Raw genomic sequence first — 22,094 nt, forward strand, 5'->3', positions numbered from 1 at the left:
ACCTATTAAACATCAAATTAGGTTATGATTTTTCAAATTAAGCACCAAAACATCATGTTATAAAACAAATTTGACAGAAAAAGTAATACAATACGCAGTAATGTTATGTTGTAATTACTGTATTTACGAATTTAGCACCAAAATATCACTATGTATTGAAAACACTGACTATAAAAATGGCTTGGATAATCCAGAGACTTGGATAAGCGAGGCTTGGATAAGTGAGACTCTACTGTATTCCTCTCCCTCTAATTAGGACTTTATTTTTCTTTTCTTTTTGTTGTATGAACGTAGAGGCATGGATGAGGGGTTGTGCTGCCAGGTTTAGTGTTTCTGGTATGTGTAGTTTTGTTGTTTTGTCCTAGGCCCACATTTCATTACCCTTTTATATATACAGTAGAGTCTCACTAATCCAAGCCTCGCTTATCCAAGCCTCTGGATTATCCAAGCCATTTTTGTAGTCAATGTTTTCAATATATCATGATATTTTGGTGCTAAATTCATAAATACAGTAATTACAACATATTACTGTGTATAGAACTACTTTTTCTGTCAAATTTGTTGTATAACATGATGTTTTGGTGCTTAATTTGTAAAATCATAACCTAATTTGATGTTGAATAGGCTTTTCCTTAATCCCTCCTTATTATCCAAGATATTCGCTTATCCAAGCTTCTGCTGGCCTGTTTAGCTTGGATAAGTGAGACTCTGCTGTATATAGATTGGCAACAGCATCTGCTTCTGGACGAAGCGCATGTGTCTGTGTTTAGTGTTGTTTTTTTGAAGGGAAAGCAATTGGGGACCAGACCGCAAGCTGTTTTTATTGCTTCCTCCTTCTCTCCTTCCCACTTTCTCCCGCCTTTTCCCCCTCCATTGTGCAAAGCCAAGCCTGGAACAATGCAGATTTGGGGGGAGTTGGAAGGGGGGAGCTTTTGGGTGGCTTCTGCAAAGGCTCCGAATGGGAATCACGCCGCCTTCTCCTCCGCTTGGCCCCTCTGGGGAGACTGGCTGGGAATCTTTATTAGGCCAGGCTTTAAAAATGCAAAACATCTCAGACAGGGTCTGTGGGCCTTTCCATCTCCTCCCTTTGAAGCAAAATACGGAGAGCAGCCAGATTTCGGAGAGAGGGAAAGAGAGGGATGCTTCCATCCATTGCCAAACCAAAGGGATAGTGCCTTTCCTCCTTACTTCTTTCTGAACCCGATCCTCCATTCAAAAATAATAGTATAGTAAAGTCTCACTTATCCAACATAAACGGGCCCGCAGAACGTTGGATAAGCGAATATGTTGGATAATAAGGAGATATTAAGAAAAAGCCTATTAAACATCGAAATAGGTTATGATTTTACAAATTAAGCACCAAAACATCATGATATGCAACAAATTTGACAGAAAAGTAGTTCATTACACATTAATGCTATGTAGTAATTACTGTATTTATGAATTTAGCACCAAAATATCACGATGCATTGAAAACATTGACTACAAAAATGCGTTGGATAATCCAGAACGTTGGATAAGTGAGTGTTAGGTAAGTGAGACTACTGTAATAGTAATCATAATAATGTGTACCTGCCTTGCCTTGCACAGTTGAAACACATCACCATAAAATGCATATATTAAAACACATTTCTATAACATAACAGCACTTCCCAACCTTTTTTTTCACCCATAGGACCCTTCAGAAAATGTTTATTTATATGTATGTATGTGTGGTATGTTCTGGCTCATTAAATTGAGACGTCTCTCAATTTCCCCACACAACTAAAGAAACACTGCATTAGGGAGGTAGTTGTGCTCCGTTGATTAGTTTTGCTGTTATTCCTAAGCAGTTTTGCCTTCCCTTTTTTTCACCTCCTGATGGGTTGAGATCCAGGAAAGCCACAAAGGAGGCCCTTTCGGCTGCTTTTTCTTCGTCCCTTATGATCATGGCAACCTCTTTTTCTCTCTTTTTCTAGAATTGAAGACCCTTCTGCCACTAATCACTGAGGAAAGATGCTGGAGGCCAGCGGCTCCCAAGACAGGGGTGAGTTTATTTATTTACAATTTATTTACAATATTTTTACCCCGCCTTTCTCACCCAAGGGGACTCAAGGCGGCTATTTTGCTTATATTTATTTGTTTATATTTATTTGGATTGTTTTTCGTTTACTGTGTTTACTTACAACCAAAGAAGAGTTTCCCTTCTCCTTTCTTCCTGTCCTCTGTTTTTGGGCCAAGACTAGTCACCGAATATCTGCAAATTTAGCCCTGAAATGTACCAGAATAATATTGTAATAATAATAACAATAATTTATTTATTACCCACCTCTCCTTTGAGCATGTGGAGTCTTTCTGCCCAAGGTGACTCACTCCATCCTGTCGTCTCTTGTGTGATTGTTCTATTATTATTTTATTGTATGACACAGCAAACAAGATAGACATGCTGGATTTCATATCACAAAATCACAAGTCGAACACTTCCCAAGTGTCTAGGACTGTGTGATGTATTTTCGGATGATGCACGCAGATCCCAGTAGGGTGGCCTTTTGCAGTCGGCAGATCGTAATTTTGTCAATGTCTATTGTTTCCAAATGCCGGCTGAGCTCTTTTGGCACAGCACCCAGTGTACCCATCACCTGCACTGGTTTCTGCCAGAGTCTTTGAAGTTCAATCTTGAGGTCATGATAGTGGCTGATAATAATGATAATAATAATAATAATAATAATAATAATAATAATAATAATAATAATAATCTCACCTCCCCCCCCCAAGACAAATCTATATAAACAATATTTTAAAATGTAAAAAAATATTTAAAATTGAAAAACAGATATTGTGAAGTGAGATCTCAGCCTCATGTTTGTGGCACATTGTAAACAACTAGGGATAGGGATAGTCTGGCTGAGTCCCAACACTGGGAGTATATAATAATAATAATAATAATAATAATAATAATAATAATAATAATAATAATAATAGTTTTATTTCTTACCCACCTCTCCTCATAGCTCAAGATGGGGAACAACATAGCTAAACCACATCATGTATGGAACATGGCCATACAGCCCGAAAAACTCACAGCAACCCAGTGATTCCGGCCATGGAAGCTTTTGACAACACATTAAAAACACATCTAAAATATACATATTAAAACGCATTTCTGTGAAATACATATATTAAAATTCACAAAATACAAATATGACTCAGTTTGGAAAGCAGTTAGTTGACAGCATATAGTTCTTAGCCAAAGAAGTCCCCAAGAGCAAACATGAGCCGGGTGCGGATTCCCTTCTCTGTCTCCCAGACTTTTGCTCCCTCCATCTGTCCATCAATCAGAACCAGGGCCTCCTTTCCAAGACAAACAAGGCTGCTTTCTGCCTGCCTGAGGAACTGACGTCTCCCTTCTTCCTCCTTCCGAAGCACAAAGACAATGACTCGGGCCCCACTTCCCTCCTTTCGCTGCCAAGGCCCCAGGAGAGCAATGAAGCCCTGAGTTCAAATGCAGGAGGAGGAAGGCTAGGAAGGAAGGTGGGGGGGGGGGATCTGTTTTTGTTATGTTCATAATAACACTGGGAAAGGGGAAGACAGATAACTATAAGAACTTCCTAACCATAAGGAGAGCTGTTCACCAGTGGAACTTCCAGCCTCGGAGCCTGGTGGAGGCTTTTAAGCAGAGGCTGGAAGGCCATCTGTTGGAAGGGATTGGATGGTGCCCTTCTTAGCATTTAGGTGTTTTAAATGCAATTTTTTATCCTTGTATTGTTTTAATTGATTGGTTTCAACTGTTATAATACTCTTGTTCATATTGTATTACTGTTTTATTTTTTATATTGTGATTTGTATTATGTTGCTGTATATTTTATCCTTATGTTGTTTGGGCCTCTGCCCCATGTAAGCGGCCCCCAGTCCCCACGGGGAGATGGTGGCGGGGTATAAATAAAGTTTTATTATTAGAGTATCACTTATCCAACACTCACTTATCCAACGTTCTGGATTATCCAACGAATTTTTGTAGTTAATGTTTTCAAAACATCATGATATTTTGGTGCTAAATTCGTAAATACAGTAAGTACTACATAGCATTACTGCGTATTGAACTACTTTTTCTGTCAAATTTGTTGTATAACATGATGTTTTGGTGCTTAATTTGTAAAATCATAACTTAATTTGATGTTTAATTGGCTTTCCTTAATCCCTCCTTATTATCCAACATATTCACTTATCCAACGTTCTGCTGGCCTGTTTATGTTGGATAAGTGAGACTCTACTGTGTTATTAAGGGGGTGGACTGGATGGCCTTTATGAGTCTCTACCAACTCTTGGATACTATGATATATTCATCGTATCTCTCTCTCTCCACCATATCTATCTGTTTATTATCTCTCCCACTCTCATATCTATGGCTGCTGGCCATCTGCCGGGAGTGCTTGGGTGGTGTCCCACTGCCTGGCAGAATGGGGTTGGACTGGATGGCCCTTCTCGCTCTAGAATTCTAGAAAACCAAAGCCGACTGGATAGCTTTCCCCCTCTCGCCCATCGAATCAATCCCCCTTTTGCCAGGCATAAAAGGCACAGTCAAAGCCCTCCCGACAGATGGGCATCTGCCTCTGCTTGAAAACTCCCGAGAAGGGGACTCTGTCATAATCATCATCAAAGATTTATTATAGAATCCTAGAGTCGGAAACCATCCAGTCTAATTCCCTTTTGCCATGATTCAGGAAGGCGCAAACCAAGCCCTCCAGACAGATGGCCATCCAGTATCTGTTTTGAAGGAAGCTCCAGGGTTTCCCCTCCCAAAAGAGATGCCAGGAAGGGCTGGGCCCGGGCAAGCGCTTGGTTCCTCCTAGGACCATCCCTCTCCTGCCTGTTGGGCTCTTCCGACTTGGCCGTTTCTTGCTCCGCCGTTGACATGAGAAAAACAGGATGTGCCTTTCTTGGAAGGGGCCAGATCCGCAGGGAGGGCGTTCCCCGAAGAACGCAAGGGGCTGCCGGGCAGGACGCCCTCCCTGCGGGGTGAGCTCTCCTTTCAGAAGAGCGGCAAGGCTAAGGTCCTGCCTACATTTGGGGTAGGAAGCATCAGCCCCTCTCCTGGGCCTTCCTCCAGGAATCCTAGAGTTGGAAGGGACCCCAATGGCCATCCAGTCTAACCCCCTTATAATAATAATAATAATAATAATAATAATAATAATAATAATAATAATAATAATCAGAACAAATGCAATTAAGGCCAAGATCGAAAAATCAGCTGATGACCCAAAATGCAGACTCCGCAAGGAAACCGACGAAACCATTGATCATATCCTCAGCTGCTGTAAGAAAACCGCACAGACAGACTACAAACAGAGGCACAACTATATGGCCCAAATGATCCATTGGAACTTATGCCTCAAGTACCACCTTCCAGCAGCAAAGAACTGGTGGAATCGCAAACCTGCAAAAGTCTTGGAAAATGAGCACGCAAAGATACTGTGGGACTTCCGAATCCAGACTGACAAAGTTCTGGAACACAACACACCAGACATCACAGTTGTGAAGAAGAAAAAGGTTTGGATCATTGATGTTGCCATCCCAGGTGACAGTCGCATTGACGAAAAACAACAGGAAAAACTCAGCCGCTATCAGGACCTCAAGATTGAACTTCAAAGACTCTGGCAGAAACCAGGGCAGGTGGTCCCGGTGGTGATCGGCATACTGGGTGCCATGCCAAAAGATCTCAGCTGGCATTTGGAAACAATAGACAAACAAAATCACAATCTGCCAACTGCAAAAGGCCACCCTACTGGGATCTGCATGCATCAACCGAAAATACATCACACAGTCCTAAACGCTTGGGAAGTGTTCGACTTGTGATTTTGTGATATGAAATCCAGCATGTCTATCTTGTTTGTTGTGTCATACAATAAAATAATAATAATAATAATAATAATAATAATAACAACAACAACAACAACAACAACACGTTATTTATATACTACCCTATCTCCCGGATGGGACTCAGGGCGGTTTCCAATAATAAAAACAACACATACATTACATAGCAACATAATAATACATTATTAAGCAAAGTAAAACAATACAATTATATAGCAATAAATAAAAATCCCCTGATCAAGGGGACGGGAACCCTTCCTGCCACAAAGGAAGGGACAATCAAAGCCCTCCTGGCAGATGGCCATCCAGACATAGATATGATCGAGAGACGGCTTTTATTTATATATATGTGCGTGTGTGCGTGTGTGTATACATACACATATATACACATACACACACATACTGTATATACTCGAGTATAAGCTGACCCGGATATAAGCTGAGGCACCTAATTTTACCACAAAAAACCCAGAAAACATTCACTCCAGTATATGCCGAGGGTGGTGAATTTCAGAAATAAAAACAGATACCAATAAAATTACATTAATTGAGGCATCAGCAGGTTAAACGGTTTTGAATACTGACATAAAGCTCAAATTTAAGATAAGACTGTCCAACTCTGATCAAATCATTATTCTCATCTTCTTTAACGTAAATGTGCGTATGTATCCTTTTAATAATAATAGAGTAAAATAATAATAATAATAATAATAATAATAATAATAATAATAATAATAATAATAACTTTATTTTATACCCCACCTCTGTCTCCCCAAAGGGGACTCAGGGTGGCTTACGTGGGACCAAGCCCGAAAAAAAAAACAATAGCAATATAAAACACAACAATAGACAAAAAACATGCACAATTATAAAAATGTAAACATTAGCTAATAAAAATAAATGACAAGAACTAATAAAAACATGGATTAAAATGGAGAGGTTATAAAAGTAGACTGGGTAAAGTGCACCATATAAATATTGTAAACAGGAGGTGACTGATAAAGTGCTACAAATTCTTGGAAGTGCAAATTGGGATGGGAATAGACCCTGTACATAATAATACATGTACAAAATAGTACATGTAATAATAATAATAATAATAATAATAATAATAATAATAATAATAAATAGAGTAAACTAATATAATAATAATAATATCAGAGTGAAATAATAAATGTAATAATAATAATAATAATAAAAATAGAGTAAAATAAATGTAATAGTAGCAACTATAATAGAGAAAAATAATACACGTAATAATACCAATAATAGAGAAAAATAATAAATGTACCATATATTCTCAATTATAAGCTGACCCGAATATAAGCCAACCATGACCTCAGCCGAGTATAAGCCGAGGGGGCCTTTTTCAGTCTTAAAAAGAGGGCTGAAAATCTAAGCTTATACTCGAGTATATACAGTATGTATGTGTGTGTGTGTACATACACACACACACACACATATATATATATATGAACAGTTGATATAGAACCCTACAGTTTGAAGAGATCCCAAGGGCTACGCAGTCCAGCCCCCTTCTGCCCCAAAGCAAGACACAATCAAACCATTCCCAGCAGATGCCCATCCACCCGTCGATAGATGGCCATAGATATGAGAGAGCTGTTAATCAATCTGCTGTTGCTTGCCTCATTGACCTGAATGCCTTCTACGCCTATGGTGCAATAAAGGTCTTTGGACCATAATATAATATTTGCTGCTGATAATGAGAGATATAATAGATAGATTTGAATAGCGCTTGATTGTGAGGCAGGTTGAGATGGAGTCTCTTTTCCTGCCCTTTCCATCCTTGCCTTTCCTCCTTTGCTGAATCTCTCCCTTCTTTCTCTCCAGAGCCGAAGCCGCTGCTGCAAAGCCTTCAGTCTGTCTGGGAAACGCGAAACATGAATAAGGTGAGTCCATGATATTTACTTTCTTTTATTTATTTATTATTTATTTACAACATTTATGCCCCGCCCTTCTCACCCGAGGGGACTCAGGGCGGCTCGAGGGGACTTCTTTTATCTTTGTGTTTTATTTTTAAATTCAATTTAATTTTATCTGCTTTATTTCTTATTTTATCTGTATTGCATCGATTATTTTATTTATAACATAGGATGTGTTTATTATTTTATATTATATTTATGGCATTTACCGTATATACTCAAATATAAGCCGACCCGAATATAAGCCGTGGCACCTAATTTTACCACAAAAAAACCTGGGAAAACATTTAGTCCAGAATAAGCCAAGGGTGGTAAATTTCAGAAATAAAAACAGATACCAATAACATTACATTAATTGAGGCATCAGTAGTTTAAATGTTTTTGAATCTTTACGTTAAACTGTAATTTAAGATATGACTGTTCAACTCTGATCCAGTCATTATTCTCATCTTCTTCAATGTAATGTACTTATGTATCCTTTTAATAATAATAGAGTAAAATTATACATGTAATAATAATAATAATAATAATAATAATAATAATAATAATAATAATTGTTGCCAATTGTACGCCGCCCTGAGTCCCTTCGGGTGAGAAGGGCGGGATAGAAATATTGGGAATAAATAAATAAATAAATACAGGAAAATAATACATGTAATAACAAATAGAGTAAAATAATAAATGTAATAATAATAATAAATGCAGTAAAATAATACATGTAACAATAAATAGAGTAAAATAATAAATGTATTAATAATAATAAAAATAGAGTAAAATAAATGTAAAAGTAACAATAACAGAGTAAAATAATAAATGCAATAATTAATAGAGTAAAATAATAAATGTAACAATACCAATAATAATAGAGAAAAATAATAAATATACCATATATACTTGAGTATAAGCTGACCAGGAGCCTCCGGTGGCATAGGGGATAAAAGCCTCGTGACTTGAAGGTTGGGTTGCTGACCTAAAGGCTGCCAGGTTCAAATCCCACCCTGGGAGAGCGTGGATGAGCTCCCTCTATCAGCTCCAGCTCCATGCGGGGACATAAGAGAAGCCTCCCACAAGGATGGTAAAACATCAAAACATCTGGGCGTCCCCTGGGCAACGTCCTTGCAGACGGCCAATTCTCTCACTCCAGAAGCAACTCAAATTGCTCCTGACACAGAAAAAAAAAAGCCGACCTAAATATAAGCCCACCAGGACCCTCACCCGAGTATAAGCTGAGGAGGTTTTTTTTCAGTCCTAAAAAAGGGCTGAAAACTAGGCTTATACTCGAGTATATACAGTATTTTATTTTGATTGTTAATGTTTTAATTTTATCTGTTTATTTTTTAAAAATTTTATTATATTATGTATTTATTGTTTAATTTATAGGTATTATTTTGTTTATATTATATTCTATTTTTATTTTATATTTTATGGAAACATTTCTTTCCACCCTTCTGTCTCATGATCTTAGGGCAACCTCCCAGCACGGCTTTCCTTAGGCCCCTTGGGGATGTAGTGTCCCCATCCTGCAACGAAGCCCCTTCCCTTCCTTTTTGTTTCTGCAGCTGAAGCAGGAGATGGAGGTGGGCTTCTCGGCCCTGGACGACCCCTGGACCTGGCTGCTGGAGGCGCTGGAGGTCTGCGGCGGATGGAGGGGCAAGGGTCCCAGCCTGGGCGCCCTCCTGGTCAAAGGGCTGCAGCAGTGGTGCACGAAGCACCCGGAAGGACAGCCGGTGAGGAGGGATGGACTTGATGTCCTCTGGGTGCCCCTTCCATATCTAGATACAATGAAATCTCATCCTCTGATAGGCAGTCTATCGGGAGGGCTTGCATCATGGTGCACCCTGGAGAAATAGAGTGGGTTATCAACAAATTATTATTACCGTATATACTCAAGTATAAGCCGACCCGAATATAAGCCAAGGCACCTAATTTTACCACAAAAAACTGGGGAAACAATGACTCTATTATAAGCCGAGAGTGGTAAATTTCAGAAATAGAAATAGATACCAATAAAATTACATTAATTGAGGCATCAGTAGGTTCAATGTTTTTGAATATTTACATCAAGCTCAAATTTAAGATAAGACTGTCCAGCTCTGATCAAATCATTGTTCTCATCTTCTTCAATGTAAATGTGCTGATGTATCCTTTTAATAATAATAGAGAAAAATAATACATGTAATAATAATAATAATAATAATAATAATAATAATACAGGAAAATAATACAAGTACAGTAGAGTCTCACTTATCCAACACTCACTTATCCAATGTTCTGGATTATCCAACGCATTTTTGTAGTCGATGTTTTCAATACATCATATTTTGGTGGTAAATTCGTAAATACAGTAATTACTACATAGCATTATTACGTATTGAACTACTTTTTCTGTCAAATTTGTTGTATAACATGATGTTTTGGTGCTTAATTTGTAAAATCATAACCTAATTTGATGTTTAATAGGCTTTTCCTTAATCCGTCCTTATTGTCCAACATATTCGCTTATCCAGCGTTCTGCCAGCCTGTTTATGTTGGATAAGTGAGACTCTATCAATAAAATTACATTAATTGAGGCATCAGTAGGTTCAATGTTTTTGAATATTTACATAAAGCTCAAATTTAAGATAAGACAGTCCAACTCTGATCAAATCATTATTCTCATCTTCTTCAATGTAAATGTGCTGATGTATCCTTTTAATAATAATAGAGTAAAATAATACATGTAATAATAATAATAATAAATAATACAGGAAAATAATACAAGTAATAATAAATAGAGTAAAATAATATACCGTATCTACTTGAGTATAAGCCGACCCGAATATAAGCTGAGGCACCTAATTTTACCACAAAAACTGGGAAAACTTATTGACTCGAGTATAAGACGAGGGTGGGAAATGCAGCAGCTACAGGTCAAATTCAAAAATAAAAATAGATATTAATAAAATTGCATTATTTGAGGCATCAGTAGGTTAAATGGTTTTGAATTGAATAGTTTTTATTGATTTTCCAGAAATTTAGGTTAAATGATTTTGAATATTTATATAAAACTGTAATTTAAAATAATAATAAGACTTTAATAAGATAAGGCTGTCCAACTCTGAATAATTTTATACTCAGATATAAGCCGACCTGAATATAAGCCGGCCAGGGTATAAGCCTGGTATACTTGAGTATAAGGTATACTCGAGTATAAGCTGAGGGGAGCTTTTCAGCCCTAAAAAAGGGCTGAAAAACCAGGCTTATATCCGAGTATATACAGTAATAATAATAAGATCAGAGGGAAATAATAAATGTATTAATAATAATAAAAATAGAGTAAAATAAATGTAGTAGTAGCAACAATAATACAGAAAAATAATAAATGTAATAATACCAATAATAGAGAAAAATAATAAATGTACCATATATTCTCGAGTATAAGTTGACCCAAATATAAGCCAACCAGGACCCTCACCCGAGTATAATTCCGAGGGGGGCTTTTTCAGTCTTAAAAAAAGGGCTGAAAAACTAGGCTTATACTTGAGTTTTATTATTGTTATTAATATTATTTTCCTTAGTCCGGCTTGAAGCTGAGGAAGCTGCAGGCCCGCCTCTTCCCGCTCCTGGCCGAGTGCCATGCAAATCTTTTGGACCCCTTGATCGGCATCTATCATCTCCACGCTGCCGACCGGGACTTCTTGCTGGGCCACGTCAACCATCTTTACCACAAGGGCAAGTTCAAGGAGGTGGGTCCGCCCCATCCATCCCTATGCCTTGACAGGTGGAGGTCATCTGCCCCTCTGGCCACTTGGGGGCAGCCTTGCCATCTGGTCATGGAGAGACTGAGTCATAGGATAGATATGATACATACATATATATATATATATATATATATATATACACACATACACACATATATATATTATGATAGATATATCATACTCTTATACTCCAGACATAAATATGGCAGATAGATATATATGATATATATAAATACATATATTTATATATATCATATATAATATTATATATTATTTATTATCATATATTATTTATATATATATAAATATTAGATGAAGACACCATCCAAACCCTCCTGACAGATGGCCATCCAGCCAAAGATATGGATGGATGGATTGATGGATAGATAGATAATAGAATCCTAGAGTAGGAAGAGACCTCCAAGAGCCATCCAATCCAATACCCTTCTGTCTCAAAGGAAGATACAACCAAAGCCCTCCTGACAGATGGCCATCCAGCCAAAGATATGGATGGATGGATAGATAGACAGACAGACAGATAGATAATAGAATTCTAGAATTGGAAGAGTCTTCCAAGAGCCATCCAATCCAATGCCCTTCTGCCTCAAAGGAAGATACAAGCAAATCCCTCCCGACAGATGGCCATCCAGCCAAAGATATGAATGGATGGATAGATAGATATATAGATCATAAAGTTGGCGGAGGCTCCAAGGTGCCACCCAACCTAACTACTTTCTGCCAGGCACTCTCCAAACCCTCCTGACAGATAGCCATCCAGATGGCGGGGTATAAATAAATAAATAAATAAATAAATAAATAAAAATAATAATAGATATGAATGAATGGATGGATGGATAGTTCATAGGATTCTAGAATTGGGAGAGACCTCAGTGGGCCATCCAGTCCAACTCTCTTCTGCCAGGCACTCTCCAAACCCTCCTGACAGATGGCCATCCAGATGGCGGGGTATAAATAAATAAATGAATAAATAATAATTAAAGATATGAATGAATGGATGGATGGATAGTTCATAGGATTCTAGAATTGGGAGAGACCTCAGTGGGCCATCCAGTCCAACTCTCTTCTGCCAGGCACTCTCCAAACCCTCCTGACAGATGGCCATCCAGATGGCGGGGTATAAATAAATAAATGAATAAATAATAATTAAAGATATGAATGAATGGATGGATGGATAGTTCATAGGATTCTAGAATTGGGAGAGACCTCAGTGGGCCATCCAGTCCAACTCTCTTCTGCCAGGCACCATCCAAACTGTCCCAACAGATGGCCATCCAGCTAGCGATACAAATGGCTTTATAGATCGATAAAGATAAATCCATGATCTGCAGAGATGGGGGGGGGGGGGGCTCTGTGGGACCACTTTCCGAGGGGAACAAGATGGCTGTCCCTTCCGTTTGTTTACTTCTCATGCCTAGACAATGCTGGGATTGAAGGGCCTGAATGGGCCTGGAGGGGCGGAGGAGGAGGAGGAGGAGGAAGGGGGCCGGGTTGGGTTGCATTTCATCCCCGCCTTGGGTTTCGCTCGGCCTTTGAAAGGGGGCAGACAAAGGGGGCTCTTGTCTGGCGGGGCTTCGGGGTGGGGGCCCCCAAAAGGCCACTGTCAGCTCCCATTAGCGGGGCTCCGGTGACTTCTTTCTCCGGTGACTTCTTTCTCGGCGGGGCCACCGTCTTTCACTTAATGCCCTCCATTGTCCATTGAGTCCGTTTATTTACATCTTAAAAGAGGGAAAACACTTAGAAAGGTAACCCGAAAAATACTAAACAAGACAAATGTTTAGTATCTCCTCCCCGATATGCTTTCAGGGACTTTCTTAGGGTTTGTCGCATCTTCTGGGCCTCAAAGACTCTGCCCTGGCTTGACCCCAAGTTGCCTCTTGGCTTGCGGTGAGCCATTTTGGGGGGGCGGGGGGACTTCATGGGAGGTTTTCTTTGAGGCCAAGATGACTCTCCTTTCAGGCACTTAAGTCTCTTAAGGAGGACAAAGGCCTGGATATGGAAAACATTCCGATTTATGGATGGCCATCTGTTGGGAGGGATCGAATTGTGTCTTCCTGCCTGGCAGAAGGGGATTGCAATGGAGGGCCCTTCAGGTTTTGTCCAACTCTAGGAATATCTTATATGCATTTATTTACCTACCTGCCTACCTCCTCTTTCTCTCTTATTCATATCATACTAGCTGTGCCCGGCCACGCGTTGCTGTGGCAAAGTGGTGGTGGTATTGGTTAAAAATTGTGTAATTTTTATTTGACGTTATTTGTATTTTTTAATTAATTTTATTGTAAGTTATCTTTTTATTTATTATATTTTATTATTTTCTTGTATTATTTTTAGTTATTTTCTGTTATTATAGTATTTTATTGTATTAATCTTTTAGTGTTTTTAATTATTTTTTAGTGTTTTTAATTATTTTTTATTGGGTTGCTAGGAGACCAAGTTGGAGGAGCTTAGCCTTCTAACTGGTAGCAATTGGATAAAAGCAATTATTCCTCTCCCTCTAATTAGGACTTTATTTTTCTTTTCTTTTTGTTGTATCAACCTAGAGGCGTGGATGAGGGGTTGTGTTGTCAAATTTTGAGGTTGGGGGTCCTGTAGTTTTGTTGTTTTGTCGGTCGCCGTGATGCCATCACTCTTTTATATATATAGATACAGTAGAGTCTCGCTTATCCAACATTCGCTTATCCAACATTCTGGATTATCCAATGCATTTTTGTAGTCAATGTGTTTCAATACATCGTGATACTTCATTCTTTTATTGACTTCAGCATGGTTCCTACGAATCTGTGGAACTCCTTGTTGCAGGTCAAATTTTAGCTAAATGCAGATGGCTGCTACACGACCACAATATTGGTGCTAAATTTGCAAATAAAGTAATTACTACATAGCATCATCGCGCATGCGACTACTTTTCCTGTCAAATTTGTTGTATAACATGATGTTTTGGTGCTTAATTTGTAAAATCATAACCTTATTTGATGTATAATAGACTTTTCCTTGATCCCTCCTTATTATCCAACATATTTGCTTATCCAACGTTCTGCTGGCCTGTTTATGTTGGATAAGTGAGACTCTATTGTATATTGTCCTATATTGGACTTTTTAATGCCTTGGATGATTGTTTAACATTTTAATTATGCCTATTTTAAATTATGACCTGTTTATTTGTTTTTAATTTGTGTTGCTTGATGTCTTAATGGTTTGTATTTTATGATATTATGTCACTGTATTGGGCTTGTTCCCCGTGTGAGCCGCTCCGAGTCCCCGCTGGGAAGATGGAGGCGGCATACAAAAATAAAGTAGTTGTTGTTATTATTATTATTATTATTATTATTATTATTATTATTATTATTATTGATGGCCATCTGTCAGGAGGGATCGGACTTGTGTCTTTCCTGCCTGGCAGAAAGGGGATTGCACTGGAGGGCCTTTGGGGTCTTGTCCAATTCTAGGAATCTCTTATATGCATCTACCTACCTGCCTGCCTCCTCTTTCTCTCTCAAACATTTATCTATGGATGGCCATCTTTCGGGAAGGATCAGTTTGTGTCTTTCTGCCTGGCACAAAGAGGTTGAACTGGAGGGTCCTTGGGATCTCTTCCAACTCTATTCATTTACTTACCTACCTGCCTATTCATTTATTCTATTATATTCATTTACTTACCTACCTGCCTATCTCCTTTTTCTCTCTCAGTCATATGATATCTATGGATGGCCATCTGTGGGGAGGGATTGGATTGTGTCTTCCTACCTGGCACAAAGGGGTTGAACTGGAGGGTCCTTGGGGTCTCTTCCAACTCTAGGTATCTATTCCAGTAGAGTCTCACTTATCCAACATAAACGGGCTGGCAGAACGTTGGATAAGCAAATATGTTGGATAATAAGGAGAGATTAAGGTGAAGCCTATTAAACATCAAATTAGGTTATGATTTTACAAATTAGGTGCCAAAACGTCATGTTATTTATTTATTTATTAGACTTGTATACCGCTACTCCCAGTTTGGCTCGGAGCGGTTTACAGAAATAGATTAAAACAATACACTTAGCTTTAAAATAACAATAAAAACAATAAAAACAACAATAAAAATTTGTTATACAACAAATTTGGCAGAAAAAGTAGTTCAATACGCAGTAATGCTATGCAGTAATTACTGTATTTACGAATTTCGCACCAAAATATCATGATATATTGAAAACATTGGCTACAAAAATGCCTTGGATAATCCAGAATGTTGGATAAGCGAACGTTGGATAAGTGAGACTCTACTGTATATACATTTACTTACCTACCTGCCTACTTCCAATTTCTCTCTCAATGATATCATATCTATGGATGGCCATCTGTCGGGAGGGATCGGATTGTGTCTTCCTGCTTGGAAGAAAGGGATCCTGGAAGTCTCTTCCACTTTTATGAGTTCACTAGCCATGCCCGGCCACGCGTTGCTGTGGCGAAGTATGGTGGTATGGGAAATAAAGTATTGAGGAATTGGTGGTAGTTAAGGTAAAGGGTAAAGGTGTGGAGTCCAGATAATCCAGTTAAACCAGATAATATAAGATTATATGGGTTATATAGCTGTGTGGAAGGGCCTTAAGTCTACACTGCCATCTAATCCAGTTAAAATCTGATTATCTGTATTTTATAGGCAGTGTGGAAGAGGCCTAAGTGAGGCCTAACTCTGACTGTCCCCTGGGTGAGTGGGTTGCTAGGAGACCAAGTGGGCAGAGCTTAGCCTTCTAACTGGCAGCAATTGGATAAAAACAATTATTCCTCTCCCTCTAATTAGGACTTTATTTTTCTTTTCTTTTTGTTGTATCAACCTAGAGGCGTGGATGATGGGTTGTGTTGTCAATTTTCGAGGTTGTGGGTTGTTTAGTTTTGTTGTTTTGGTGGTCGCCAGGATTCCATCACTCTTTTATATATATAGATGATGCTTCATTCATTCATTCATTCATTCGTTCGTTCGTTGTGTTTCCCATGATGAGGTCAGACTGGATGGCCCTTGGGGGTCCCTTCCAACTCAAGGATTCTGTCTTTCTTCCCGGGCCAAAACAGGGTCCAGGTTGGCTCCTCTTTGGATTGCGGTTCCCATGAGTCTAGAAGCCGTGGGGCAGGCAGGGCAGGGCATGGGAAGGTGGCCCCATCCGGCCCCGGGGAGGAGTGGGGCTGGGGTCCTGATCCGGGAGCGGTCCCCGGGGGGGGGCCTTTCCCGCCTGGCCCCTTTCTTCCCAGCCTTCCCATTTGCCGCTCCCAGCGTTCCCAAGCGGGTGTAAAAATAACCGCAAGGGAACGGCTTGGGGGCCGGCGGTGCCGCCTTGCTTTCTCTGCCCCTTTTCCAGCCCCGATCAAAATAGTTGCATGGGAATGGCCTGGCCCCCTGCCTCCCCGGACCCCTGCCCCTTTCCCCCTGGTATTTTTAGGCTCCTGCAAAGGTCACAGCCATCATTCGGGGAAGACAAATGAGCCGCATCGTATGGGGAGGCATGTGCACACGTTCTATGCCGGGCCTGTGACAAATCCTGACTGCATTTAGTGGCCTGTAAACATCCCCAGGGACCCCCAAGGGCCATCTAGTCCAACCCATTCTGAAAAGTGGCTACCTGTCCCCTTTGCTTTGTGACCTTCAAACAAAGTTGGCCAAACATTTCTGAGGTTTCCATTAAAAGCTCTTTTTCTCATCCTTGCCCCAACTCTTTGGTCTTCTAGGCAGCCGTGTTAGGAATCAAACTCGAGCTGCAGCCGGACCTGGAGCTGGAGAAGGTGAGCCCCCCGCCTCACAAGACTCCCGCTCTCCGGTTTTATGCACACTCAGCTTTAATTCATAAAATAATAATCCCATTCAGACAAACCTGGGGATGATATTATTTTATTTATTATTATTATTATTATTATTATTATTATTATTATTATTATTATTATTATTATTTATGGCCATATTATATATGGGCATGGTTTGGGGGCTTCTAGCCTCTCTATGGGGTTACAACAGCCTTGCCATACAATTATTATTGCTATTGCTATTATTATTATTTATGTCCATATTATATATGGCCATGGTTTGGGGGCTTCTAGCCTTTCTATGGGGTTACAACAGCCTTGCCATACAATTATTGCTGTTGCTGTTGTTGTTGTTATTATTACATTCAGCCATGGTTTGGAGGTTCAACAGCCTTACCACCTATTATTGTTATTATTATTACAAAATAAAACCATGGTTTGGGAGTTGCCAACCTCTCCATGGGTTTACAACAGCCTTGCCATACTATTGTTGTTGTTATTATTATTATTATTATTATTATTATTATTATTATTATTATTATTATTATTATGATGGTTTGGAGGTACAACGGCCTTGCCATATTATTGTTGTTATTACTATTATTATTATTATTACACGCAATCATAGTTTGGAGGTACAACAGCCTTGCCATCTATTGTTGTTGTTATTTATACAACCATAGTTTGGGGGCTGCCAACCTTTTTATGGAGTTGCAACAGCCTTGCCATATTATTATTATTATTATTATTATTATTATTATTATTATTATTGCTATTACTATTATTATTACATTTACTTTCCGAGCCCAATTTAAGGTGCAGGTGCTTACCTACAAAGCCCTGAACGGTTTGGGACCATCCTACCTCTGTGACCGCATCTCCGTCTACGAACCCACGCGTCCACTTCGGTCATCTGAAGAGGCCCTGCTCGTGATCCCGCCTGCGTCGCAAGCGCGGTTGGTGGGGACACGAGACAGGGCCTTCTCCGTGGTGGCCCCCCGACTCTGGAACACCCTCCCCAAGGATCTCAGACAGGCCCCTACATTGGCAGTCTTCAGAAAGAACTTGAAGACCTGGCTGTTCCAATGTGCCTTCCCAGATTAATAGGAAATTTCCAATACCAAGTCCCATAAGCACTTTATTAGAACTAAGATCGTATATCGCACTCTGCACTTGCCCTAGAAGCCTTATATATCACCTGTTTTTTTTTTTAATTTTTTTTATTGTTGTTTTGTCATCTTATCCCACTCCCACCCTCCCACCCTCCCCCCCTTGTACATACACTTTATACAACAAACTACAGAAGTTACATTTGAAATATCAATCTCAATCTTAATTTTTCCACTCCACATCTTAGTACATTCTCTAAATAGTTCTTAACTGGTTCCCACATCCCCTTGATTATTGCAATATTTTCAATTTTTATCTATATTATTCCATTTGCAATTTGTGATTTCTACATTTAACATATCAATTATATACTTATACCAATTCGTCAGAGTCCATTTTGTTTTATCTTTCCAACCGCTCACTAAAACAATTTGTGCACATGCTATTAATTTGTCAATCATTTTTTCTTTTTGTATATTCTTCACTTCTGTTATCCTTGCATGTAGTACATTTCTATTAACTATTACTATTTGTAGATTTAGCATTCTATTGATTTCTCCTTCAATCATTCTCCAGTATTCTTGCACCCGATCGCACTCCCATATCATATGATTGAACACCCCTCTTTGTTCACAACCGTGCCAACACCTATCTTTCATCCCTGGTAAAAACCGTGAAAGTTGTGCAGGAGTTCTGTACCATTTTTGTAACATTTTCCTTCTTGCTTCCCTTAATACATTGTACTTTTCTTTTGCTATATTACTTATTTCCCTTTGTATATCTTCCCTCTCAATTTCCATGTCCATTCTCCATGTTTGGAAAATTTCCTCTACTATTTCTTCTTTTACCGTTATAATTTGTTCATACAGATCTCCTGCCACCTTCTTTTCCTCTCTCAAACATTTCCTAATCACCTTCTCAAATGGACTGTCCTGTTCTCTAATTTTTTCTCTCAATCTAAAAATTTCCTGTCTTATAGCCCAGCTTTGAATCCAATTCCCTGATCCTATCCAATTCTGAATTTCTTTTTGTTCTACAGGGTCTCCATCTATTGTGTACAAATCCTCCACTAACCTTTTCCCTCTACTTTCAATTGATCTCAATGTTCTGCCTATAATTTCGTTGTTATTGTAATTAATTTGCCATATAGTTGCCATCTTATTCTCATTGCCTGGACTTAGCTTCTTCTTTCTTTTTTTCCACACTTTTATTGTTCCTTTAAAAGGTTCCTTAAATTCTGCTTCTTCTCTCCTACTCCATTCCCTAAATATTATTTCTTTTTCTTTAGTATTATTTATTATCTTCTCCATATTTGCCCATTTTTTTTTAGTATACTGTATTTCCAATAATCTTTGGATTTGAAACGCATCATGATAGACTTCTAAACTTGGAATCCCCCAGCCTCCCTCTTCCTCTTTTGCATTTAACCATTTGTCCCTTATTCTGGGCCTTTTTCCTCCGACTGCCCATTTTCTTATTCTCCTGTCCCATGTCTTTAGTGTCTTCCTATCTACTGTGTTCGGTAATGTTTGAAATAAATATGTCAATTTTGGTATTATAAACATTTTTAGTGCCCTTATTCTGTCCACTCTTGTTAATGTTTTTCCTTCCCAATTCTTAAACTGTTTCTCTATTACCTTCCATTTTTGTTTATAATTCCCCTTGACTATACTCTTTGGGTTTTTATATATCCATACTCCTAAGTATTTCAGCTTCTTTAATCCTAATCTTAACCCTGATATTTTCCTAATCTCCAGTTGTTCCCTTGGTGGGGTATTAAGACATAGTATCTCTGACTTTTTAATATTAACGAATAGTCCTGATATATTTTTAAATTCTTCCAGTTTTTTAATAATATCTTTTACCATAATTAACGGTTGACTTGTAATAATCATTGCATCATCGGCAAAGAAATTAAGCCTTATTTCTTCCTTTTGTCCTCCTTCCTTTTCTATTTTGTACCGCCTTATATATCACCTGTCACATCAGCACTTTTAATCTGGTACCCATTACTCTGGCCCGGCCCAGTTTTATTGTGTTTTAGCGTATTGTTTATTGCTTGTTGTTTATACTGTTTTAATTGTTTTAATTTGCCTTTTGTTTTGTATTGTTATATTGTGTGTTGAGGCCTTGGCCTTTGTAAGCTGCATCGAGTCCTTCGGGAGATGCTAGCGGGGTGCAAATAAAGTTTAATAATAATAATAATAATAATAATAATAATAATACAACCATAGTTTTCAGGTTCATTTGCCATTTATTATTATTATTAATAATAATAATAAAACTATAGCTTGGGGCTGCCAACCTCTCTATGGGGTTACAACAGCTTTTCCATATTATTATTATTATTATTATTATTATTATTATTATTATTATTATAAACATGGCTCTTCCGGTGTGCTTTCGGAGAGTAAATGTTCTATGCTACTTCCCTCCGATATTTATCCTCTAGACTGGTTCACTATCTGATGTCCCGTCCCTCGAGGTTTTATTCTGATCCCTTTCTCACCCAGAGTTTTAATTTTTAATCTAGTTTTTAAATGTAGTGTTCATGCGGCCCGCTCTTGTTATATTGCTGTTTTGATCTTATGTTGTACTGTTTATTTTATGTAATGTATTATTTAATTGTATTATGTTATGGTTTATTGTATTGTCTTGGGCATGGCCCCATGTAAGCCGCCCCGAGTGCCCATTGGGGAGATGGTGGCGGGGTATAAATAAAGTTTTATTATTATTATTATTATTATTGCTATTATTATTATTATTATTATTATTATTAAATGCAACCGTAGTTTGCAGGTTCATTTGCCATTTATTATTATTATTATTATTATTATTATTATTATTAATAATAATAATAATAATAATAAAAACTTTAGCTTGGGGCTACCAACCTCTTTATGGATTATTATTATTATTATTATTATTATTATTATTATTGCATCTCTTGGCGCAGATGTGTGTCCCGCTGCTGTTCCAGGAGCGGATGGACCTGGTGGAGGCCTTTGTGGAGAGTCACCCGGACCTCCAGCAGCAGCTGCTCCTGCTCCTGGACACTTGGTTCGCCCCCGACTTCCAGATCACAGACGTGGCCCGGTGAGTGGTAAGAGCCCCCCACCCATCCACACATACATACACACCCTTCTGAATATTGAAACCTGTCTTCTCTCAGCCTTCTCTTTCCCAAGTTAAAGACCCCCGTCTTCCTCAGGGGGCTTCTCCGAGGCTTCCAGACCCTTGAGCTCCCTCGTCTCCCTCCTGAAGGTGTCCCATGAAGCCCCCAGACCCCAGAAGGGCCAAACCTGCCCCTGGTTCCCTTCATGGCCGCTGTCCGTTCTTCCAGGAAGTTTCCCTGCCTGAAGCCAGAGAAGGTCAATCACCGGCTCTTGAACAGGACAGTCTTCCGATTCCTGGACAAGTTCCAGCTGGACCCAGGTAGGCCCAGGACATTGTTTTTTGTTGTTTGTCTATTTATAAGGTAGTTCCATCTTGTCTCCTGTGCCATAGCAACATGCTATGCTAATTTTATATACATATATGTATATATAATTTATAATAATTTATAAATATATAATATATTGTATATACATATAATATTGATGATAATATTATAATGTAATACGGTATTATACTAATAATAATAATGTTACTATGGAAA

At 38.7% G+C, this 22,094-nt stretch overlaps 1 protein-coding gene across 6 annotated transcripts in view; it reads left to right on the plus strand.

The window, feature by feature from the left end:
- exd3 (exonuclease 3'-5' domain containing 3) overlaps positions 1-22,094 on the plus strand; it is a 95,375-nt gene that overhangs the window by 5,829 nt on the left and 67,452 nt on the right. For 5 of the 6 annotated variants that reach the window (XM_062959116.1, XM_062959121.1, XM_062959120.1 and 2 more), the window contains exons 2-8: positions 1,959-2,026; positions 7,705-7,763; positions 9,356-9,523; positions 11,354-11,521; positions 17,255-17,308; positions 21,393-21,532; positions 21,780-21,871. In XM_062959116.1, coding sequence (XP_062815186.1) covers positions 1,996-2,026; positions 7,705-7,763; positions 9,356-9,523; positions 11,354-11,521; positions 17,255-17,308; positions 21,393-21,532; positions 21,780-21,871 — 712 coding nt within the window. In that variant the 5' untranslated portion in view covers positions 1,959-1,995. Of the gene's footprint in view, positions 1-1,305; positions 1,532-1,958; positions 2,027-7,704; positions 7,764-9,355; positions 9,524-11,353; positions 11,522-17,254; positions 17,309-21,392; positions 21,533-21,779; positions 21,872-22,094 lie in introns of those variants that run through there. The other variant, XM_062959117.1, reaches the window with a different exon arrangement.

This window comes from Anolis carolinensis, unplaced genomic scaffold, assembly GCF_035594765.1.
Source record: "Anolis carolinensis isolate JA03-04 unplaced genomic scaffold, rAnoCar3.1.pri scaffold_7, whole genome shotgun sequence".
Lineage (NCBI taxonomy): Eukaryota > Metazoa > Chordata > Lepidosauria > Squamata > Dactyloidae > Anolis > Anolis carolinensis.